Here is a 25,842-nt window from a genome sequence, read left to right as displayed (position 1 = left end):
ATCTCTTAAATACCTCCAGGGCTGGGAACTCCACCACTTCTCAGGGCAGCCTGTTCCAATGCTTGACCACCATGTCTGTGAAAAAATTCTTCCTAATATCCAATCTAAACCTTGATTAGGAAAATATTCCTAGTATCCAATCTTATGATCTTGTTTGTCATAGTTTCAGTTCATAAGCAAAATTTGTCATAATTCTGGTTAAGTACCTCTTCACTGCAATGTATTTTTGTGTTTTTTATTTCAACAGATTCATGGGGATACAGTTCAGAATCAGCTGATAGTACAGTGTGTGGAAATTCCTTTGTATTTGACTCTATACTCTCCTGCTATAGACTGGATTTTACAGTGTATTGCATACCGTGCTCCTGAGGTAAGTGTGCTAATGCTTGATTCTAATGGCAGTGTTGCAGTAGAGAGCTAGTTTTACTAAAGAATTGATAAACTCATTCCTACGTTTTTCCCCACTTTTTAACTGCATAATGCAAGGGGTGATGCAATGCTTCGTAAAACTTAAGGACACTGAAAGCATCTGATGTAAACACCATGTATTTTGTGCTAGAAATTCTTGGAGAAGGTGTCCAATACAGAAGCATAAGTATTAAATATGAAATTGAAGTTTAGGCAACATAAATGCCTTTTATTATAAATTGCAGAATTCTGTGGCAAAATGTGCTGAATCATAAGTGACACAACTTAAAATACCAACAGCAATTTCAGCTCAACTGCTCAATTTTTTACTGTTGCAATATTCAGGTTTGAGTTTTTTCTTTGGAATGATAATATAGAATTATTTAGAATTACAAAAAAAGTATTAAAAACAACCCTTAAAAAATACAATGCTTAAGCAGCTGAGGAAGAAAAACTTATGTAATTCAGTGGTATCAAATATTTAAATCTCTTTCCATCCTTTCTCTAACCCTTCTTTTTAAAATGAAAAATAAAAAATCTGTCAGTACTTATGTGAATGTACAAGTTAGTATAAAGGGGCTGGATCTGACTGCTTGCTTTTCTCTTTTGTACAGGAAGAATGTTTGTTTCCCCAAAGCCCAAACTAGACCACTTTAAATTCATAGGCAGTATGTCTGTTTGTTTCTTGCTGTCCTTTAGCTAGTTTAATTTTTATTTCCTGAATTCATTAGTTTCTTCTGTCATGCAGATATAAAAATGATTTGGGTAAACTGTAGCTTCGTAATTGCTTAACATAGTCAAGAGGCTATTTTAGTCTCAAATCAGTCTGTTCTGCATTCTACAGAAGAGGGTTTGTAATAGTCATCTCTTCTGCCAGAGGTAATTGACCTTGGTGGCAAATAGAAATCGTTTTGAGAAATAGCACGGCTGAAGGATTGCAAATTTGACTTCCATAAAATAGTGGTTTTGATTAAAATGTCACTGTACCCATTCCAGTAGGTGTGTTTTATGTTGTAGTACACTGTTGTTTGCTTGTGCTGTAAATACAGGATAAGACAAGATTATTGGAATGAGTTGGGTTGGTAATTAAAACAGCTTTTAGTAGATTTTACTACAGTGATTAAAGCTGAATTTATTTATGAAATCTTACTAATTTTCGTAAGTAATTCTTACAGGTTCTGCTTACTGAGATGATGGAGAGATGCAAAAAATTGGGGAACAAGTAAGTATCCTGTAATCCAGAAGATGTGAGTCTGTAATGAGTGCCCATGAGTCCCTGTAATAAAACTCTCTCTCTCCATTTTGAAAATGTATCTTGGATGCACAATATAGCTTTTGTTCTTCCTGTAGCTTACTAAATCATAATTATGAAGGTCTATTTTCCAGAGATGAATTCTAAAGTATGGCAGATTACTTGTAGAGCAAAAGTTAAATTAATTTAATTCGGTTGCTGCTCCTAAGCCAAAGTTTAGGATGCACAATGTGTTCTATATCAGCCGTGTCTCTGATTCCTGGTTATGCTTCATTTTTCTCTGATTTTCTTCCTTTCCTTCCCCTCTCGCCTACACTGGTTACAGTTAGCCCATACATTCATTTTGCAAGGGAAGTTGTAAAGCAGCTGGCACCTTTGGAAGACTATTTAGATGACTGCTTTTTTCGAAACTAAAATTAGTACCCAAATGTCTCCTTGAAGTCTGCGTGCAGGCTAATCACATTAAGTGAATAATTCAGGAAGATTGAAAGTTTTGGATGTGCTTTCTGAGCTATGTGGATGTGATTTGGCCTGCTCATGAGCTAATCTCTGTTCGTTTTACTTGGTAGGTAGGCAGAGTTCTATGAAGGTTTTCAGTTACCTTTTTTTTTTTTTTCTGATGTGCTTTGTACAGTCTAGTTCTGCAGTGGCTGAGGAACTAAATTATGTTAATCACTTAAAGAGGAGGAATTGCCAGCATTAGCATTCTGTTACTGAACTAAGGACTGGGGTAGAAGTGTGATTTTAAAAACGAAGGAAAGACTTTATTTTATGAGTGTGTGTGAGTTCATGAGTTTATTTTCTGTGTAATATAGGTAAAATAATCTGCATACTCTGCTGTATTAATTATTTTGTATAGGTGTTGATTTGTTTTGTGGAACATATTTTTAAATCAATTTTTAGCATCCTGTTCCAAAGATGGGCCAGGTGTCTCATCTTTGTAATCATTTGTTCTTTGAAGGAAGCACAAAATGATGAGTATAATGAGGTGGGTTTTTTTCCAATTAAATGTTTTTGGGATGTCTTTTATTGGGAAATTGAATAATCCAGTTGAGATGGTCTTTAAAGTGTGATAGTTTTCTTTAAAACGGAGTTCTGTGGTTTTATGTCTTCTCATGGCTGTCAAAATACCACAAAGCAAGTCACATCAGTTCATAAATCTTTAAATAATCTCAGTATGTTCCGAGAACTGTGTTGCAGCCATCTAAGTGAAAAGTGACAGCCTGCTTGTCTATATTGCAAAGCACATACCTGGTGAACTCAAAGTACTTGTCTAATGAAAAAAAAAAAAAAAAGCAAATTCTAGTCAAATTGCAGTGGGACCACTAATGCTCAGTCAGAAACAGAAGGGTTGCTGGGCTATTTTAAGTGCTCTGTACAATTTCCCTCAAGGTAAACTGCCTCATATTCAGAGCGTCTGCTTCAGAATAGTGAAGGACACAGCGTTGCTTGGATTGTGAGACAGCTTCTGTGCTAACTTGTGGCTGAGTTTGCCCAAAGGAATTGCCTTTTGAATGATAGCAGATTTTGTTTCCTATATTTGCAAAGTAGTATCAGTAAAGTGGGTTTTACAGTAATGAGTTGAATCCTCCATTTAAGTTTGGATCAGTAGTAATACAAACATAGGTCTAAACAGTTTGTTATAAATATCTAAATATATCAGTGCCAACTACTGTATAATTGCTGTTTGGATTTATTTTAATCCTAACAGTGCTGCTACTAGAAAACTGACTTTTATAATGCATACATTTTTTTAATTCAGTGAGAAAAACTTTAAAGAGATTTGCCCTGCCCAAGTGTACTTCTGTACTGTAGTCAAAAAGGAGAGTGGGTTTCAAGAACTTCTCATTGCTGTTGAACTGTATTGATTTGTCTTATGTTCATTGTAGTGCTCTGCTGTTGAATTCAGTAATGTCAGCCTTCAGAGCAGAGTTTATTGCTGCAAGGTCTATGGACTTCATTGGCATGATTAAAGAGTGCGATGAATCTGGATTCCCAAAGGTAACTTTTCTGGGGTAATTTATAACACTTATTTTTTGTCTGGCTGAGTTATGATCTACTTTTATCTTTTCTTTTACTTTCCATCTGTACGCTATTTATACTAGTTGCCGACATAAGTTGCATGTTATTTAAATAAAGGGGAATCCAAACAATCTTTCTGCACACTGTACCTGCTAGAGGAGTGCTGGACGAACATGCGTTTTGTGCTTTAAATTTAAATTTTCTTATTATATTTCAGCACCTCCTCTTTCGCTCTTTGGGATTAAACTTGGCATTGGCTGATCCTCCTGAAAATGATCGCCTTCAAATATTAAATGAAGCCTGGAAGGTTATAACAAAGCTGAAGAATCCACAGGTGAGTTACTGACAGTTGTTTCACTACTGATCCTTTGCTCAGGGTAAAATTGTAGCCATTGTTCAGCAAGCTGTATATTTTGCATGGCATGGTTTACGTTTTCTAGATACATGAAGTTGACAAAAAAAAAAAATAGGACCTCTGTTTACAAACATAAGCAGTACAGTTGTGGAAGTTTGTCATTAGTGCTAGATCTTTAGGTCTGCATGAATCATACCTCAGGAGTAATTACTTTAAGTGTAATTTTTGCACGTATATTTCTTTCCTGTAAATATTGGTAGTCATTAGAGACATGTATTTCTAGGATTATATCAACTGCGCTGAAGTGTGGGTGGAGTATACATGCAGACATTTTAAGGTAAGTGATAATTACTTTGCTTCCTCTGAAGGTTTTCTGATGCAGACTAAGTGTGTGTATTAGTAACTTGGTATTAAAAACAGAACAGCTATGAGTATTTAAGATGTCTATAGGACTTGTTTAGTGTACGAAAAATGCATTTCCTTTCATGAAAGATGAATAGGGACAAAAGATGTGGCTTTGAAGCAGTCTTTCATGCCCCCGAACCCTGCATGATATTTCTTACCTTTTATCAGAGCAGTTTAACTAAGAATTTACCAGAACTATAGCTAAAATTCCTTGCTTAACTGGAGTTCTTTAGAAAGCTGATGCTCTGGCAAGTGGGAATAAATTATCCAATGATTTTGAATCATTTGATTTACATGCTGATTTTATTACTGTATTTTGTAACTTCTATTTCTCGCTACACAGAAACGAGAAGTCAATACGGTTTTGGCTGATATTATCAAACACATGACTCCTGATCGAGCATTTGAAGATGCTTACCCACAGGTAAAGAACTTATTTTTCCAAATCTGTAAAATCTGTGCATTTTCTTAGATTAAACTAATTCTTAAACATTTCTGATGTCTCTTAAAACAATATAATTATTTTTAAAGGCTGTCTATAATTTGGGAAGCTTTTTGGAACAATATAATGCTGTGGTTTGTTACTCTTTTTCTCTCTCAGTCCAGGAAAAAAGTTAAAACAATGATTTATGTGTTTAGAAGTAGCAATATCTAATTCTCAAGTCAACAATATTATTCTACTGAAGAAAATCAACAATCATGGCAGCCTGTGAGAACAGAAGTAAAACGTAAATAATGATAAATCTACGTCTACTTAACATTGCTAAGGCTTCAGTGGATTGTAGTGTCCAGTTCTTGAGACTGTATGTCAGGTGAGATACCGATTAGTTGGAGAGGATTCTAGAAGTGTTTTGTGGTTACTTGGAGAGTAGAAAAAGTGCTTACAAAAGAAAATTTAACAAACTGTACTTCTTGTTTTAGTCAAGCGAACTGGAGAGGATGCAGATTATAAAACAGAAAAATCGTCCTAACTATAGAAAGTAAAGAACAAATAAAGCCTGGGTAGGCTGGTCATCCCCTCACTTCATGTGAGTTCTGAAGAGTATGTTGGAAAAACATCTGCTAGGAATAGCATAGCTGTAGTTGATCCTGTTTAGGGGAAAAGAAGTGGCATCAATGAACACTTGAAGTGTCTTCCAAACCAGTTTTCTATAAATGATCAGAGAAGAATACTCTCTGGTTTAGATAGTTTTAATGTAACTAGTATTACAATCATTTTCCCTTTCTTCTTTTTCTTTTTAGCTGCAGTCAATTATTCAGAAAGTTATTACCTATATCTATGATTTCTCTCTGCTTTTTTCAGTGGTAAGTAACGTTATGCTTAATAAGTTTTTAGGAGGAACTATTTTGCACTGTTTTTGCAAGACAGCTAACCTGATTTGCATATCTAAGTTGTTTTCAAATTAGCATGGCAAGAGGACTTTTTATCAAGTAGATAAGTGCAGAAACATCTTGGAAGCTCTATGCTGCTTACTACCTCAATGTTTTTATTTTTTTTATTCAATTATTTTAATTTCACTTTTCCAATTTTCTACACTTTATTACAGCATAAGAGACAATCAGTGGGAAATAAAATACCATTTATTTGTGCGTGTGTGTTTGTGTAATTGCTGATAATTGTTTTTATGTTCTATTATGGGATTTAGGTTTGGTATTGAAACAAAGTGAAAATTAGGTAAGAGAATGCATAAGAGGTAGAGAAAGGAAAGAAGACAGCAGGTGTAAAATTGCTGAAACCAGCTGAAGAATAAAATTGAAGACTGACTGTGGCTTTGGAGTCAAGTCTTGTTCACAAGTTACTTAGATAATTCTGAAAACCTTACCTTCGCTATATTTTTGAGACAATATCAAAACTACATATCTCAGTGTCTGAACAACCTAAGCCCTTGTCTTTGAAGAAAATGTGAATGTCCTAGACCTTCTTAAGTTGCCATGGATACATCCACAATGGAAAACAGGCATTTGGCCTGTTTTAATTGTTTTAATACCGTAATGTTTTTTCCCAAAGATGTCTGAATTTCAAGTGATGTTAAGCTGTTTCAAGTGTATGATTGCTTTTTAATAGTTCACAACATTTGGTTCAAACAGGTTTAGTATTTTATTTTGGATCGCTCCAGTCAGTAAACTGCTAAAACCCTTCAGCCATCAGTGCTTTGCCATTTGTTTCCCTCTTTCATGGAATGGAAAGATGGTTCTTCAAGATAAGTTGCTGTCTTCAAAAAAAGATTAAAATTATTTTCAATAAACCAGCTATGATTATAAAACTTATCCAAAATATTTATACTTTTAATGTGTTGTTTGTAAAAATACCTAATTTTACTTATTTATATATTTGTACTTCCAGGAGAAATTCTTGCCATTTCTGGATATGTTCCAGAAGGAGAATGTGAGAGTGGAGGTTTGCAAGTGCATTATGGAATCTTTTATTAAGTAAGTGGAGATTATTCAGATTAAATGCACTCTGGAGGATTTGGGCAATGGATTGAAAGATTGTTTGGGAAGATGGACTGAGCCAGTGTTTAGTTTAGTCCACTTAGCTTGTTGAGGATGTTCCAGGGTATGGAGAAGGAAAAAAAATCAGGTGTCAGTTTTGTTAATCTATTGATTCTCTGCTTAACTGGTCATGATTGAAAGCTAAAATTGAAGTAATACATTGATGCTGACTTACTATTGACCAACAGATCAGTTGTTCCCTGAGCCTTTTTCATTTTATGTCACTTTAGTTAGCCTATGAAATGTTTTTGTATTTCATCTGATATCACAGTGCAGAACTGTTACCTTGGTGTAACAGAAGAGGAGGAGAGGAGAGGCAGACTCTTGTTATAAGCTCCATTACATGGAAAAAATAGATATTTCCCCAGTTGAAAATGAATTTCGAGGATGAGGCTTCATCTTCAAATATTGTAAAAGTCAAGCAGACTTCTTCAATTAATTATCAGGTGTTTTTCTGAAAAAGAAATTATCACTTTTTTTATTTTTAAATAACGATATTGCAGGCAGATGCTGAATTATGATAATTCAGTGAGAGAGATTGGATTGAGTTCTACTTTTTATAAAAAAAACATCTTCATGCATTCAAAATACTCTTTTTTCTGTTTTTTTTTTTCATCATTTGTTAGTTTGGGGAATATGAAAATAATCATTTTCTGCCCAATATAGAACTGATGTAACACAGTCTCAGTATAAGAAGTTTTTGTTAGCAGAAACTTTATAAGGAAATAGCCTTTTAGCGAAAAGCTGCAGCATTCGACTGTGAGAAATACAATCAAAGATAGCTTTAAACAGCAGAAAAAGCACAGGGAATGGTAAATGCTGTGCGGGTTCCTAAGTGGGTTAGATACTCAGTATATGAACAGACACACTGGTCATTGATTCCTTCAGTCCTGTCCTCCATGTGGTAGAAGTTTAAATTTGTGATAACCAGTTCTAGTTAAAAGGAGGGAAACCTGCTTTTGAGTTTTTACGCATTTTTGATGTTTCTTTCCAAGCAATTGAAATGAAAAGCTTTTAATACTAGGTAGCCACAGAGCCTTTTTTGTGTATGGAAAACAAGTATTTATATTTGTGTTACTTTCTACCACCAAGGTACCAAATAAGAGAGGACAGGCAATTGACTGCCATGTTATGCATCTACTCCATTTGTCTAAATGTTTAGCTATGCTTTTAGGTTTGGTGGTTGTATGTATATATTTTGATGAGATCCCTCACTGAGTCTTCTCATCTTAGTAGTGCACATGTACCTCTGTACCTAAGCATGACACTTATCCATCCTGTCTGTTCATCAGTACCTGATAAACTATATTACTTTTGGTAGATCTAGGAATGTTTTGTTTTGACATTCTTAGATTGATTCAACTTATCACATGTCTAGCTTGTTGTGTCCCTTAACAAGTTAGATTCCATGGCTTGGCAGTAAAGCTGCATGTATTAAGATAAAATTTCTTGACTGGTATTAATTAGTACTCTACGTCTGTTAGCCATGTGATCTTTGAATTCCTGAAGGCTAGGAAAAAAAAAAGGAATATAAAACTTCTGTAGATTGTTAGCGTCTTACTGCATTGCTGGTAGGAATTACTCGTTGGGTGTCCTGTTCATTGTTTCTCGTTTTGACAGCGCAGGATTTTTCATCACTTTTTCTAAAACATTTTATAGGCATCAGCAGGAATCTACAAAGGATCCTGTTATACTCAATGCTCTTCTGCATATCTGCAAGACAATGCATGACTCTGTGAAGTAAGATTAACTTTACTCATATTAATAACTATCATTTATGCAAAGTTTGGCTGCTTGGTGTACAGTTTCACACTTCTGAGACTGTTTTCATGGTGGATTAAGACATGAATCCAATTAGTAGTGAGGGAAGAGCTGTGCGGTGAAGTGGTAGCACATACTATTTGTTCCTTAATTAGTGCTTTATATGGAATACTGAAACAGAATTTTAAAAGGGAAGTAGCAGCAGTTTTGTAGAGGTTTTTGGTAAAGCAAAGACACTCAAAAACATTTAAAAAAAACATTTCTGGGAATGAAACCAGTGTCATCTTTGAGTTATAGTGAATAAGAGATTTTATGAGCTTTAAATGAATATGTACCTATTAAAGCACAGATTACCATATTTAATTTATACCTTTATACCCTGCTTTCAGCCATTAACAAGGGGTGTGAAATCTTTAAAAGTACAGCTGGAAGACTTCTAGGAACATCAGTAAAGGAACCTAAAACAAGGGAGAAGCTTTTGAATCATCTTTTCCCCTAAATCCTCCTCTTCCCTTTTCCCCTTGATTTTGAGTGCTGAGGTTGTTAGGGATCTATTTTGTGCCCTGTTGCAAACCCCCCGTTTGAATGGCAGTTGTGTAAAGGTCAGGGCCTTTTATTTTCTGTGCCAGATGCCTTCTGATATGCCAAGTTCTCAGCAATTGTGACTTGACAGTGTACCTGTAATTTCAGCTAATATTTATTTAAAAGATGTGTAAATAGGGAAAAAAAAAAAAAAGGGGGGGGTTTTGTACGCCAAATGTGGGACTATGACAACAGTTAAGTTTTGTTCCATTTTTGTAAGTTTCAAGTAGAGTGTCTTAGAATATGAGCCAGATGCTTGTGAATCAAATTTCAAAAACTTCTGTGTAATGTGGAAAACAAATGTGGTTAGTAGCTTGTTTTATTTTCCAAAAATCACACAGAAATCTGCATCTGATTGAAAAAAGAACCACAATTACCAGTGTGAAAATTTTATCTCTTAAGAGCAAGAACTACCCCGCATGCACACTTTCTGGTTTGAACCCAGAGCCTCTTAGTATGGCAGGCACTTCAAAGGAACTTGTAACTTTCTCAGCCTTGATATGCCATGAGTACAAGATTTATTGTCAATTACGAAGTCAGGTTTGGCATGCAATTTCAATTTATACCAGTCTGAGTGCTTTATTTTGAGTTAGAACACTGCATTTGTCTGTATGTTGCACTAAAAGCCTCTTCAACCTTTTAAGTAGAAGAATGTATTGAAGCTAAAACAACTTATTAAAAAAATGAAGCAGTATATGGCAAGCCATATTTGGTATTTCCTCCGACATTTTGCCAAAACAGTTTTGCTAGTTTTTGGAGCTCCTTAAAATTCCTGAAACCAGCAGTTCTTTTAGCTGAGACAAGATGATGTACATCATTTGCTCGGTTCTGTCTGTCATCTTTTATTGGCAAATCATCATAATTCTAACTACGTTAAAGTAACTCCTGCATCTATTTTTGCATCCTGGTTCAGGAAATTCCCAGCCCATTGTGTAGGACTCATTAACCCAATAACAGCTGTTGGAGGGTGACAGCCTTTAGACTGGCAGTGGTATGATTCAAAATTGAATTGGAAACCTATAATTGACCTGGAGATCCCATTACAACTCTTCTGAGCCTCTCAGAGCCCATCAGTTGACTCTCTTGATTGGCAGTGCCCTAATGAGCTAATCATGCTGAGATTTTCTTTCTTCCTTTACTGAATTTGTATAATAAAAGTATTGTCCTCTTCCCATCTGGTGTCTACGCTAGGAAAATGGTAATTGCTACACTAAAGTTCAAAGCTGGAGCCAACTACACAATAGTAGAAAGATTAAATTGTATTAGTTAATTGTTATTTATCTTTTTATTTATCCATTTTCAGTGAAACAGGTTTGATTTACTGGATTTTCATGTGATGTAAATTTGCTTCAAATAAGATTTAGACTCTTTCTATAGAATAGGTATCCCTGATAATTGTAAAAAGAATCTTGTTTTTATGTATCAGTTCTTACAGTGCTGCCTTTTTGATGTTTTAGTAACAAGGTGATGTTAAAGACAATTTTTAAATTATGTAACAGGGTTAGTCATTAAAAAAAAAGTAAATATTGTTTTTTCTAAAATAAACACATTGACTATTATATACTATTTTAAGTGCATATTAAAAGCTTTTCCCCGTTAATAGGATGATTTTTCTCCTAGAAATGGCTTCACTAATTTCTTTAGGATTTTATAACCAGTTCCTACTCAAGTTCTCATGTTGTAACAAGACTGAAGCCATTTTCTTGCTTGCTGCAGTTAAGAACCTTAGCTTAGCTAGCTTCTGTTCATGCCGAATCTAAGTTTCTGTAAAATCTAAAGACTTTGCAATTTTTACAATTCTTAAATTTAGAAATTTAGTTTGGTGCATGGCTGACTTGAAGATATGTGCATTAAAATTGTTCTCATTTTATAACTAAAATTATGAGATTAGTGGTCTTAGTATGCAATAAATAATTTATAGAGACATAAAATTGCATAAATTAGCATGTATCATTCGAACATTTACAGATAAATAGTTAAGCAATATTCAGAAATTTGCCATGTACATTTTCTGTTATAGTGCACTGACACTTGAGGATGAGAAAAGAATGTTAGCAGCTTTGATAAATGGATTCATAAAAATGGTGAGTGACAATTGTATGCAACTGTTGGGGAGTACCTTACAGCTTGGACTTTGATGAGATCCCCATGAGAAACAGGTGCCTATGTAACTAAATTAGAGACGGTATATGACTTGCCAAAGACTGTTGAAAACCCCAACCAGTGTATTTTAGTGAAATAAGTATGTGAGTGTTGAAAGAAATATACAGTGGTGAAGCTGGCATGGTGCAGTATGTTAGTTTAAACTGTACATGTATATTTAATCATTTTTTCTGCTATTTTTTAATCTCATGTAAAACAAGCTAAGTATTTAAAAGCTAAACAGTAATCAGTCTTTATATTACAGCCTCAGAGAGATCACGCTTTTGTGAAATCCCACTACCCATCCCTAAATGAGACCATTTATCTCATTTACAAATGAGATCATTTCTATCATTAAATCAGTAGTCCCACTAAAACTCCAGTTGACTTGAAATTAATTTTTAACCCTTCCCTCCTTCTAATCCCAGTAAAATCTTTTGTTCTCGTCCCTTGTGTTTGAGATGTCAGGTTGTTCTAGGGAGATATTTGTAAGCTTTTGTTGTTGTTGCTCTTCTTATTCTCTAACTAGGTACTTTCAACCTTGCTTTTCTTTGTATAGTAATAGCTGACAGGCTTTGTCTCTTTGTCCCCTTTATTCTTTGTTGTAATTCTGTGAATTTATCTCTAGATGGTTGTTTTCTCTTCAGTTTTCATATTTAGCTATATAATAGAATGTTTTTAATATATTTTTTTCTTTATTAAGGGTTATATGCAATATAATGTACAATTTTCTTCTAGAGGATTTCGCACATTGAATAATATTTGATGTGGCTTTACAGTCATGTCTGGGGGTAAGAATCCCAGAGCAGCAAAATGACTTGGTACAATTTTTAAACAGGAATACGTTAAGATATGGAGGGAAAAGTAGTTATAAGTCATTCTTACAGCCAAGCTTTTTAGTGGAAAATGTTATATTTTTAGAGAAATTTTCTTAAGAGTAGGGCTAGAGAATCAGCAGTTGCACAAATATAAGAAAGGCAAGACAGTTAGGTCTGTAACACAGGATTGTCTGTAACACAACGCAATCTGGTGCAGATCCTTTGATCTTTCACTGTATGGATTAAATGCAAGTTTTTACAGAATTTAAAGGCAAATTCTTTCACATGTGACTTGAGAAATAAGGAATAATGCAACCATTACTCTTATTAGAAAAAAAGTGATCCATTTGAATACATAAATGTAGACTGTCTGGAGACTGTTTCTCTTGCTAGGCTTTTGATTGACAGCTGAGACACTCTAGCTGACAGTGCTCAGTTTTGAAATCCGAAGGGTTGGAAGTAGGGTGTTCTCACACAAGGGCTGTTTTTGACTTTTCTTTCCTGCCAGCATGCAAGGTTACAGGCTTTTGCCATACAATATAAACATTTATTAAATAAACTTGAGGAAAAAAACTCTTGCTACTGGTATACCTAGTTACAAAAATGATCATTTTTCTTTGAGGCCCTGTAATGACTGGGAATTAGGAATCTGAATACAGATTCACTGATTTATTTCTGTGGTTTTTTTGTGTGTGTTTTTTTTTTTTCATTTAAGTATAGTCTATACCAACCCTATATTCCTGGTTCCATAGTATCATGAATTCTGCTAATTTTCAAACTACTTTTCACAAATCTAGGAGATAAATTTTGATTCTTGATAAGTGTTTGGTTTGTTAAGTAGACCATGTGGAAAGTGAACAAAAAAAAACAGCAAAACCTTCAGGTTTTTCTTGGAAAGCAGTTAAATGGTTGTACAATGGTAAAATAAATTTTTGTTTCTTCTATAGGTTTCATTTGGCCGTGACTTTGAGCAACAGCTGAGTTTCTATGTTGAAGCCAGATCAATGTTTTGCAATCTGGAGCCTGTTCTAGTCCAGTTGATTCATGTAAGCTATAGTTTATCTACATTATCTTAATACTTAGGGTTATATTTGCAGTTCTCTCATTTCCCTGCCCAGATTATTGTGCAGTATTTGAAGTCTTTATATCAGGCGTTTTAAAAGTAGACTTTGATCTCGTCTCTCATTTTTATCACCCCAAATTCACTGAAGTTCTTGCTTGACTCTGAAAATCAGATGCATGTTATCATTGCTCCAAAGAAAATTAGCTATCTTGGGAGAGATTTCATGGCCAATAAAATAAATAGTACTTTTATGCATTCAGATTTTGGGTTCTCTCTTCTATAATCCTCCATCTAGAAGAGATTAGACTGTGTCTGGTCTGCAGACATAGTCAGAATCCTGCTGTGATTGGGAAGCTTAATTGCTTTTCTGTATTGAGTCACATGACAGGTGAGCACTTGCTGCATCCGATTCCTTTGTATGATACGATAAATCGTATATCCTTTTAAATCCTGTTTTGTTTTTTACTAAATGAGTTTGCTAGAAATGGTGATTTCTGTACTAGGAAAGTGATGATGACAGCACCTCAGCTGGGAAACAAGGGATGATCTAAATTCTTGAATAAATCAACAAATCTATCTTGACAAACCTTCGGAATCACATTTGCTTTAAGGAACAGTCACTAGAATTCTCAAAGTGGAGAGGAAGTAAAAACTAAATAATACAGTGGGAACACCATATCTGGGCCCCTTTTGACAGTTTCTGTTCTCTAACTGCATGCAGTCAAATGTGCAGTTTATTTGCAACTGACCTAATAAATCTGTGCATTTTTCTTAATGTTCTGCTTTTGTTGTTTTTCTTTTTTTGTGTGTGCGTGTGTAGTCTGTGAACCAACTAGCAATGGAAACAAGAAAGGTGATGAAAGGAAATCATTCCAGAAAGACTGCTGCGTTTGTCAGGGTAGGTCTGAGTAATAAATTTTGAGCCTGCCTTCTAAGCAGATAAGGTCCCTTCTAAAGTAAGTCATTCTATGATATAAGTGCTCCTTTCGATTTTAGTGCTTCTAAGTCTCTGCAGCTATTGTCATATGAGCTTTGAAATGCACACAGGCTATTCAAGTTTTCTGGATTCCCATCATCTTGCCTGAAACACGTCAACTAAGATGAATTTCATCTTCATGTACTGTGAAGGTGTTTGCATATGCTATGGTTAATGAATGGATTTTCATTGGCAGCACCTGCACATGATGTCCTGGACAGAGAATAGCTAAGGTGACATTAGCCAGGTTCTGTATGCCTGGGAGCCACTTGTTCCATCTAGATGTTTCAGCTGCTCCAGTGAGTCTACATCAGCAGCATGTTGTGCTAGATCTCCTTCCTCCCAAACATACAGTGCCATTGCTGTGACCTGTTTGATACGCAACTTGTCCCTGAGGACCAGAAATCTGCTTTGCTAGTTAGGTTTTGGTCATGAGCTACAAGCTGGTTACTTGAGAGGGACTGTTAGAGCTAGAGTCACAGACTAAATTTGGATCTAATCTATTAGTAATAACATTAATAGTAAATATAATTATTGAAATAGTAAAGAGAAAATTGAAGTTGCTGATTTTGGACTTAACATAATACTAGCTGTTTAGGGAAAGTCTTTCCCTAAACTGATTTACAGATTTTGTTTCCTAATCAGGTATATAATCAGTAATGATTGCTGTAACTCTGAGTTAGGAATTTTGTTCATTTTATTTATTATTTTATTTGCTTTAGGCTTGTGTTGCCTTTTGCTTTATTACAATTCCGTCTCTGAGCAGTATCTTCACACGCCTTAATCTGTATCTACACTCTGGACAGGTTGCTCTGGCAAATCAGTGCCTTTCACAAGGTAAGACAAGAGTTTATTTACTTAAAGGTTTTCCTATTTCAGAAATATTTCTAGCTGTGAATAGTAACTTGGTTGAAAACATAAGTCATATAAGTATATTTATTATGTAATTAAAATACAGCCCTGTTTTAAGCACTGTTAAAATGAAAACTTGTAATATTAAAGCAACTCTTCAGTTTCAGCACTAATTGTGTTGAGTAAATAACTAAGACAGCTGACTCTATTTAACATAGTTGTGGATGTGAGGCAGGTTGTCCTAAATTAAATAACTTTAAAATTATGGAAACATGGAATGTTTTTCTCCTTCATAATTGTCCAAGTGCTCTAATAGCAAATAATATGCTTTAACCTAACTGTGAAAGAACCTAGTTAATCTGTGTAGTAGTGCACAGGCTGATAAAATCACGGAAAGAGCTGGAAAAGATTTAAAACTTAGGCCAATGACACTAGAAACTTGCTATCAAAGCACGGGAGTGATAAACACTCAGCTAAAGATATGCCACTGTATCAGAAGGAAATGAAGAAGTAATACCAGATAATGTGAAGAATGAAAAAGGTATTTTCTTTTTTTGATCTGAATTATTGGCTGAAACAGGGCCTGAGTACAGTTTTTGGCCATCCTGTTTGTTCAGTCTTAAGTAATTTGAAATTCTGACAAAAGGTGATTTGGGGAAAAAAATTAAGCTACTCTGACAACAGTATGAGCATCACATATGTATCACTATTTAAACATGATCTTGTTCCTGTTCATATTGCAAATGAGAGACAGTTACCTATTCTGAAAGTCTTCTCCTACTTTTAACTGTTTCCAGTATCTTTCTTTTCCTTTTCAAAATGTTGTCTTTCTACTTTGTTTTGCGATTCTAATATCAACTTGAAATGCGTACTTTCTAATGGTAAATGCTTTTCTATAGCTTTTCTCAATGTAACAGTGAAAATAACACACAGGATTACTTTGCAACATCCTTTGTTGTGGCTATTAATTCTGTGTTTTAGCTCTGTGCTTCTTTACGAGACAATTAAAAACATTTTTGTTGTGATGATTTTAACCTATGACCACTACATCTTTACTGTCCTTGTGTGTTCTGCACTTGTTTCATTCTGCTCTTACTGCTACCATGTTTTGTTGTTGTTAGCGCTCCTGAAATGAATATTCAAAATTCAGGGTGAACTGTGTGTGTGCACATAAATATCTGTATATTTTTTACACGTGACAGTTGATCTGATTGTGAACCACCTGAATTTGACATTGTGCACAGGCAATTCTGATATTTGGAGTTTGCATTTTTCCTATCAGGCTGACCCTTTTATATGCTTGATGGCTCACCTGGCCGTGAGTTTGTGCTCGCCTTGCCTCACTGTGGTATGGTGGGCCAGATAATATTGTGCTGCTGTGCCACATGTGAATATTTATGGTTACTGAAGCAGAGGTCAATCGGGCATTCTTTTGAAGAAAAGAAGCATAGGCTGAGTGTATTTAAGTCTTGTTAGCTAAGCTTTGTTGCTTCAAGTCACAAAACATTCTTATGTTTGCCAGAGGAAGGTGTGAACGTGGTAAAGTTGAAGTTGTAGCTGGATTTTTTTGTGCTCTGCCACAAAAATCATAGATTAGACCTTTGGAGAGGCCTTGTCTATGGGAAGTAAAGAGAGAATGCTTCAAGTAGGTTTAACTTGCCAGAAATTAGATGCGCGCAGAATATTGAAAAGGATAGATTTTCAAGTAAGGAGATGCATCGAAATTTGATATGGGTCTGCCAGTGGAAATGTCTGAGATAGCCTTTTAATACTGCTGTAGGGAATGTACTGCAGGGACTACATTCCTGTTTACATAGAGACAGAGCAGGGATTCATTACCCAGCCTGACTTCTGCGACGTCGTATGAATGAAAGGTGAATATATCTTTTCATTCGCTTACTTGGGTTTCCTTTTCAGTTTGATGTTTTCCAAGCTCTGCATTTACCAGTAAATTCCAGCTGCACAAACAAGCTGACTTAGGATGCTGATTACGACTTTTTAGTACAGGATGGCTGTTGTATTTCTTTGTTTTGAATGCAGTGCTGCCCGTACAGCAAAGGCGAGGGATTTAGAGTAAAGCTTTCTGTTGTGTCCGAGTATGTTGTTCAAATAAAAGATCTGCAAAGTTGGTTGTTGTGAAATTAGTATTATGCAGTTTTATTGTACATAACTGAGTTAACCAAAAATGGACTTCTCTTTTCTTCCTATAGTGTTTAGTTTAATTGACCAGCTTACCTTCTCTGTTGCATCAATTTTTGTTGTTGCTGCTGTGTTGCAGTGTATCTCTTGTTGGAAACAAATCCAAAGCAGTTTTTCTGTAATATTCAATCTTTGAGGACTGTGCTTTGCTACTGTTGGGACCAACTCTGTGATTTAAAATTTTTTCAATTTCTAAACTGCTTTTCTGCTGTTTTTGTGACCTATGTCTTGTCTAACTGAGACTGCTGGGCCCCAACAACTGTCCTTTTTTTTTGTGTGTGAGAGGTTATGAATGTGCACAGCTGTTGTCTGACATGTGAATGCAGTGCACTCACTAAACAATGAATAGGCATCCCCATTCTGAAATCTTTTAAGGTAGCAGGTGTATGCATAGTCAGTCTTGAAAATGCTTATTTATTAACCACTCTCTTCTGAATTTTAGACCCCCAAGCTAGTGAGAGGAACATTTGGTCAAACTCAGCTTTTGTGGAAATGAAGCATGTTCTAAACTGGTGGATGTTCAATAACTTGGTTCATTTAGCAAGGTTTTATTGTTAAACACTTTTTTGCTTCCTTAGAAAATTTATTTGGGGCATAATTTGTGTTCAGAGACATGTCGTTTGCATGAGTAATTTAGCATTTGTTAAACAGTTAAACAACAGTGGCACCAGTCTTCGGACATTTTCCTGAGCTATCTTTGCATGTTCTGGTGTATTGTAGTCAGCTAAAGTGTTCTTGAAAATTACTTTTAACACAGTTTAATCCGCATCTTAACAGAATGCGTTTCATGTGTGTAAGAAGTAATGATTAATTCATAACAGCAAATTCAAATCCAGTCAGCTAACTGATGCCAAATAGATGCTGATCTGTTAAAACCAATGCGGCATGAAGTTTTAAGAGGGTGCAGTTAATGAGAGTATTATGCTAGGAAGTGAAATCTTGTCTTATGTGTAACCTTTATTTCATTCCTGATCAGAACTAGCTTAACCAGTTCAAAACTGGGAAGAGAAATAAAACTGGAAGGCAATGTACCTGATCTGATGGCTCAGTCAGTAGCAGGGCATGCGTATGTGCATATAGTTTTTCTTTAAGAATTCCAGCTGTTGTGTTTAGCAATTTGAGTTCTTGGATTAAAATTAAAAAAAAAAAATAAAGTCCTACAGGGAGTTTAGTTATTTCAGTTGGTTGAGTTTTCACTTAAATATGTAATAAAATTGAATTTTACGGGGTAGACTTCTGTAGATAATAAGATGTTTTCTCTAAATTGTTGAGGTATCTCACTCAAGAAGGGAGTAAAGTTACCTCTTGAGGTAGATAAGGGGAATTAAAAAGATTCTTATAAAGAGGATGTACAGATCGTAACAGTGAATAGAACTTGCTGAACTGAGGATTGCACTGATAAACTCCATCAGCTGGAGAGCCACAACTAACCCGGTTACAGTTGAAGATGTTTGTATTCTGTCTCATTCTCAGTATGAAGGGGCAGCAGCAGGAGACTCTCAGTGTCTAATTGTTCCATTTTGGGTCCAAGGATTGCCTGCTGAGATTTGCCAACAAGTGAATCAAAGCAACTGTGTGGTGCTTGGTTGAACTCACCGAAGTACTTAAGTATTAGAACCGTAACTGTCATTTTTCTTGGAATAGATTTTCTTTAATACAAGTGAAATTGGGTCAGAAACATGAATTTGTAGGTGCATGAAAAGGCCAATATTAATAAACTGACCTTGTACGCAGCTGTTAGCATTCAGAGTTTTGGCAGAGGACAATGAAGAATGTAAAATGACAAAACTCATTGCGTGGTTTGGAGACGTAGGCTCCAAAAGTTCTTACAAATTGTTTTTAAACCTAGTGTGTTCTATAAAACCAGTGGGGAGAGGACAGAAATCAAAACTAATCTACCAGAGAAAAACAGCCTTATTTTTATTTTGGATCAGTTCTACAATACAGTGTTGTAATACCGCATCTGGAGGGAGGAAGGACACTGTCTGAAATTGACATTGCTGTTAGAAAGGAATATTCAGAAAACGACTTCCTTAGTTAACTGTACAAATGCAAGGAATTTCCCTGAACACAGATCTAGTATGTATTATTTCTGCACATCAAGCATATATGAAAATGTCAAAGAATCCTGTAGGCAATGTGGGCTTAAAATTTGGTTATTTTAACTTGACTCACAGGTAGAAATATTGAGATGAATTGTTACAAAGGATGCAGATCCTGTGTCTGCTTCTGAGGTACAACATTGGAAAATATTTTTTTCTTTTTTTTTCTGGAACTTCTGATTATTCCTTCTCTTAAAAAAAAAAAAGAAAGTATTTACATCTTTACCGAGCCTTCCAAGTGGCTCTGTCTCTTGTTTACCTGCTCTTCCCTGCAGTGATAACCTGGAACAAATGCTGGAAAGAACTGCAGAGCAGGAGTAGGGAAACAGAATTAGTCTTTCTAATATGTTCTTTGATTGTACTAAGCTTTTTTTTGGAGGGCCATCTAGTACAGTGAGTCTTCACCCACATGGATGTCTGTCCAGGTATGCTGTTCAAAATGTATTAAATTTGAATACCATCTCTTTTGTCTCCAGCTCACAAGGAGTGCTTTAAATAAAATGGATCTATAATTACAGAAAGTTTTAGGGGATTTTTTTTCCTGGATCCATTACTTGTATCTCTGGAGGGCCTATTAAGAGCCCACCCTAGGAAGAAGGACACTGGATTTTCCAGAAATTGTGTGCGCTTTCTCTTTTATTTTTTTACTTTTTATTTAACTGAGTCACAGAACTGTGCTTTGTAGAGGCACGCTGCCAGCATAGAATAATAAATTCTCATCAGTCATGCTTTCTGTCATAGGGAGTGCTTGGACTAAATTGAGACTAAATGCATGCTTCATTGTGTCACTCTTGGATTTTGAGACATAGGTATTATTTTAATTGCACATATTTCCTCCCTGTGGAAATGCTGCTTTTGGCTGTCAAAGAACAGACAGCGTGATTTTAATTATTGGTCACAGCATTCAGCAGGTGGGTAGAGATGACGCAACATTCTGGTAATGCATGTTGAGTGGTGTTTTCATCTTAAAGGCTTGTGAAATCCTTGCCTTGCTTCAGAATTAAAGTAATTAAATTGATTCTGTGTGACTTATTTAAAACGTAATGTTGTCAAACAAAAATTTGATAAAAATGGAGAGTCTGTCCCCAGAATCAACTGATGCATATATTTGCTTTAACAAATGCAGATTTTAATTCTGAAGCATACAGTGCTTAACATGCTTCTAAATATTCATTGGGCTGTTTTTTAAATTTAACCGAAACACATTTTCACTAGTGGATTGCAAAATTATTTCGTTTTCTACTTCAGAAAATGTTACTTTTCCATGAATATTCTCTAAACAAGTCAGGCTTCAGCCACACTTTGGAGAAAGAGTAGTATGGAATTAGTAGTGAGTATTTTAAAATCATATTCTAATCATATTTTAGCATACTTTCTCAGTACTATTAGAGAACAATTTTATTAGTAAAATTTCCTTCCTAATCTAAAATCTTTATAGATGTGAAGAATATAAATAGAGAGGATTTGACTTAAAGAGTTCAAAGAGATAAGAACCTAAAGAGTTTTTTCTGGTTACAGTTAGGTTTGAGGACTTCCCAGGAACATGAAGGAAAAACAATAGTTGTATAGAACTGTAAAGCCATTTAGGTTGGAAAAGGCCCTTAGGATCATCAGGTCCAACCATCACCTACCACTCAAGCCCACTAAATCATGTCCTGAAGTGCCACTTCACATGCCTCTTAAACACCTGCAGGGATGGCGACTCCACCACTTCCCTGGGCAACATGTTCCAGTGCCTGACCACTCTTTCCAGGATATCCTGGATTTCTATCAGGAAATCCTTCCTGATATCCAGGCTAAATTTCCCCTGGCACAACCTGAGGCGAGTTCCTTGTGTCCTCTCACCTGTCACCTGAGAAAAGAGACTGATGCTCATCTCAAGGCAATCTCCTTTCAGGTAGCTGTAGAGTGTGATGAGGTCTCCCCTCCATCCCCTGGAACACATTCCAGCAACACGATGTCTTTCTTGTAGTGAGCAGCCCAAAACTGAACAAAATATTCAAGGTGTGCTCTCACCAGTGCTGGACCATCATTTCCCTCGCCCCATTGGCTGCACTACTTCTGATGCAGGCCAGGATGCCCTTGGCCTCCTTGGCCACCTGGGCACACTGCTGGCTCGTGGTCAGCCGGCCGCCAACCAGCACCCCTGGGTCCTTTTCTGCCGGGCAGCTTCCAGCCACTCTTCCCCGAGCCTTTGTTGCTGCATGGGGTGGTTGTGCAGCACGATGTGTCCTAGCCTTCAGCTGCAGCTGGTCTAAATACAGCCTTCAGTGCAGGGTGCCTGGGGACCATGGTATTTATTAAAACAGATGGACCAATCCTTATGAATTTAAATTTGTAACCAGTTTTTACTTTTTGGCCTTTGTAACTTCATGTTGCATTGAGTTCCACAGTTACGTGCTACTTTGAAATGTACTTCACAGGGATTTTTTTGGGATTTTCTTGAAATGTGAGTGCAGCTGATCTACTAGTGATATTTTAAGGAAATCAATCATTCTCAGTTCATTTTCTACATTACCTATGAGAAGTTGAAGTTGATAGGTTCCTGAAGAATTTTTGTCCTTGTAGTCTTTTCTAATGAGGAAACAGATCCATGCCGTAGCACCTTTTTAATCTTCTCTTTATCCTTTTGGAAATGGGAAGGTCAGGACTGTATTCTAGGTACAAAAGCACATCAGCTATATAAATGATACAACGACACTTTAGTTTTCCATGACTGGCCTAATGATTCTTATAATTGCTTGCTTTTTTGACAGCTGTTCAGGGTGTATTCTTCAGGAAACCAACCATAATGACTCCAAAATCTTTCATGAGTGTAAATAGCTTATTTAGAGCTTATCTTTCTATAGTAATAGCAAGTGCTGTTTCTTTCCCCGCATGCCGTGCTAATATTAGATTTCATCTGCTGCTTTATTGCTCAGAATCATGAGCTCCATCTGCAACTCCTTGCAGTCATGTTCCGGAGTACTCTGCAAACATTGTCACCTCCCTGTTCACTGCTCTTCCCAGCTCGTCGGAAGGATGTGTCTTTCTGCAAAACCTTAAGAAATTCAGTAGTCGTTTCACTCTACTTTGAGAACTCTTATTCCTGCTCTTTTCCCCCTCCACCCCATCCTTTACTAAGTTATTAATCCTTAAGAGGACTTCCTTCTTATCTTTTGTCACCTTGGGGTAGGGTTTTTTTCTTTTTTTTTTTTTTTTAAAGCCTTTTCCGGAGGGGCATTGTAAAACACTTTTTAAACATCCAAGTATTTGCGTTGGCTGGAACCCTTAACACAGACTTCCAGGTTCTGTGGAAAACTTCAGGGATTGGAGGAATGATTTCTCTCTGCAAAAACCATACTGACTCTTCAGTGTTGTATCATGGTGGGGTTTTTGTTTGTTTGGTTGGTTTTGGTGGTGGTGGTTTTGTTTGTTTTTTAACTAGTGGAGTTCTCTATAAAGACTGATGATATTTTACTGTACAGTCCTTAGAGATTACATGGAATTTAGAGAGGCAGGCTGAAATTTGTGGTTGTATTTTTTATGTCCTTTGTTTCTGTGTTTACTGATTACAGCTTAAAAATAAAACATCTTTTACCCAGTGTTTTTGCTCAGACTTTATGATCTCCATGTATGACTTTATGCCTCTGTGTGCCTTTGTCGGGAAGTACTAAGGCCTTGCAAAAATCAGTTTTATAATCAAGCTTTTCCTCAAACTGGCAGTAGCAAGGTTCATCCACGTAATTACATCTCTGTGTGTGGTTAATTCATGGTATGGATTAACGTGGTACATTCCAGTTCACCAAACAGCAGTGCATTCATTTTCATTTTGTTACTTCAAATAATTATTTGTAGTTTCTGGATTGGGAGTGATGTTTAGAGGGTTTTAGTACTGGAAATGTTCAATAACTCAATAGCTTAAGGGAAAAACGCATTTCAGTAATGTGGGAAATCTATCACAGTGGCCTCAGCAATGTTAAGAGAGTTCCAAATGTTTGCAGTGCTTTGTCATCAAACCAGCAATGTGCTAATTTATTTAAAAACAACAGCAGTGAAAAAACCTGCTTGCTTGCCATTCATTTTTGCACTAGAGTATAAGGCTTCATTCAAGTTCCAACATCTGTTGGATGTGGAAGCAAAACCTCTGAAGTACGAGGACAGGCTTAACAGTGTTGTAGGACATGAAGGTGATAGGGAATGCAGATGATGTTGTATGGTCCCTGTTTTTGTCCTTTGGATAGACTTAGCCTTTTGTAACTGTATCTGGGACTAAAAATAGTTCGTGTAGGTATGTTGAACCTACTCACTTTTACTCATTGAGGGTATACTTCGGGAGCTTAATTGTTTTCCTATCTCTAATGGCTTTGTTTCTCCCTGTTTTTTGGTGTGTGGGTTTTTCGTTTTGTTTTGTTTTTTGCTTGCCTGAAATCTTCAATTAGTACCATTTACTCGTCTGTCCTAGATGCAGCAAGTACAATGTAAGTTATTTTTTTGTATGCAAAGATTGATACATAGAAACGCAGGTAGGTACCATCATGAATACTGATATAACAAAACATTAACAGCTTTCTCACTTGTTTTTTTCTGTAGCAGAATATTACTGGAAGTGCTGTCTTGGGTGTGACTGTTAGTTTCCCTAGCCTGAAGGTCAGCATGTAAGCTCAGGGGAAAGATTTATAGGATTATGGTCAACCCAAATGAAGGAGCTGCACTGAAAGGATAAATTTAGCGAAGCGTGAAGTTTGTCATGTTCGGTGCACTGCACAAGATATTAACAGCAGTCTGGGAAGACTTTATCATGATGATTTGTTGTAATGAGCAGGCTGCTCTCCCCTTAACCAACCTAACAGTGGTTCACTTTAGAAGCAGGATCCTACTTTTGGTAGGTAAGAATACAGCATCCCTCATTGGACGAAGCCTTTTTCATCTTTTTCTTGTTTTGTTTTTAATCAAGAACAAAACATCACTGTGGCTTTTTTGGTGCTTTTAAGATTGCTCCTTGCACCTTTTGGAAACCAGGAAAAGCTGGTGCGTGGTTTTATCTTGAAGTATGTCTACAGTAATAGCTCTATAAATTGACTTTTAAAAGATGCAGAGAAAGCACTGTTGCATAACCTCATAATTAATGTAATTCAAAATTAAATACTGATGTTTTTTCATACTTATTAAGAAAATAGCCAGTGCTTCCATGACAACTTATTAAATGAACTTTTACTCCAAACTTGGAGCATGTGATACATAGCCTGTCACTTTTCCACAAAACAATAGGGCGGTAGTGGTTGGCAGACAGTTACTTTTCTGCAAAATCTTTAATAAAACCTTTGTATTAATGTGAATTCACTTTCTCTTTGCTTCTTATGAAGTACACACACTTTGGTTGAGTATGCTGTAGGTGTTCCGGCATGAGGGCAATTTTGTGGTTAGCAAAGGCTGGCAGTACTCTTAACAGAATGAATGTATTCACATATTCCCCTTTGCCAGAACTTCTGGATGTGCCTAAGTAAAATGTCCTCATTGATAGAAAATGCAACTAACTGCTTTTATGTTGTATTGCTTTTTTGGCTTACCTTGCTGCATTGGGGTCATGGAGGGCGAGGCAAAGAAGGAGAATCCAGTGCAAGGGAGCCAGAGCCCTGCAGTGTCCCCTTTGTGCTGAGGCGTGACAGTATTTGGGTACTTGCAGGGGGCTCTGTGGATGCAACCAGGCAGCAGTGGTGGGTCTGAGAGGATGGCAGTCAAATCTCCATTTGCATCCACAGCAGGGATGCAGCAGCCCTGTGGCTGCTGTGGTTAGGGAAGAAGAAAATGGAAGCACTGAGGATCTTGTTGCAATGACAGGGACTGCTGAGCTTTCTGTGGTGTGGACGGGTCTCTCCTCATCCCCAGCAAGCCTCCAGGGTGGGGCTGGGAGTGCTGCCGTCACCAGCAGATCTAATGAAGTAGCTCGTCTCAACCAGGGAGGAGGCAGTTCTTATTCTCAGCAATGTCAGGAGGCCGAGAAGAGTAAATCAGGTCAAATTGCGGTGGTTCATTGTGAAGACGAGAGGTTTTAGTTTGGGGCTGAGGTAAGTTTTGAGGAGAACCTCTAGGACTTTGATGGTTGGGAGAGCAGGTGTGAGGTACTCTGCAGCTCTTCTGTTTCGTTGTAGAGACTGCTGCACAGATCATTCCTGTCCTCTTACAAAATAACTACAGAAGGCAAGTTCCCTGCACAGACGTGCATGCTTTGGCATGCAGACTATTTTCTGAGACATGCTTTCTCATTTGTCTGGTCATACATTCTGATTATATGGTGATGTGGGGCACGTACTTTTTTTTTCTGCAGAGACAACTGTGGAAATGATAGCAATTCATTTACTTGTGCTAGAATGAACATCTGCTGCTGCTTTCCTTCCTCTAATAAAGGAAAGGACAGATCACTTACCTTCCT

General features: G+C 36.5%; 1 protein-coding gene across 1 annotated transcript in view; it reads left to right on the top strand.

Annotated features, from left to right (window-relative positions):
- Positions 1-25,842, top strand: part of VPS35L (VPS35 endosomal protein sorting factor like) — a 56,901-nt gene that overhangs the window by 18,478 nt on the left and 12,581 nt on the right. Inside the window, exons 14-26 of the mRNA XM_035548907.2 lie at positions 248-370; positions 1,584-1,630; positions 3,550-3,661; positions 3,900-4,016; positions 4,321-4,374; positions 4,786-4,866; positions 5,685-5,747; positions 6,787-6,872; positions 8,595-8,675; positions 11,299-11,362; positions 13,186-13,284; positions 14,122-14,199; positions 15,000-15,114. Of these exons, the coding sequence (XP_035404800.1) occupies positions 248-370; positions 1,584-1,630; positions 3,550-3,661; positions 3,900-4,016; positions 4,321-4,374; positions 4,786-4,866; positions 5,685-5,747; positions 6,787-6,872; positions 8,595-8,675; positions 11,299-11,362; positions 13,186-13,284; positions 14,122-14,199; positions 15,000-15,114 (1,120 nt within the window). The remainder of the gene's footprint in view (positions 1-247; positions 371-1,583; positions 1,631-3,549; positions 3,662-3,899; positions 4,017-4,320; positions 4,375-4,785; positions 4,867-5,684; positions 5,748-6,786; positions 6,873-8,594; positions 8,676-11,298; positions 11,363-13,185; positions 13,285-14,121; positions 14,200-14,999; positions 15,115-25,842) is intronic.

This window comes from Cygnus atratus, chromosome 15 (genome assembly GCF_013377495.2).
Source record: "Cygnus atratus isolate AKBS03 ecotype Queensland, Australia chromosome 15, CAtr_DNAZoo_HiC_assembly, whole genome shotgun sequence".
In the NCBI taxonomy this organism is placed as follows: domain Eukaryota; kingdom Metazoa; phylum Chordata; class Aves; order Anseriformes; family Anatidae; genus Cygnus; species Cygnus atratus.
This window is presented reverse-complemented; position numbering and strand designations above follow the sequence as displayed.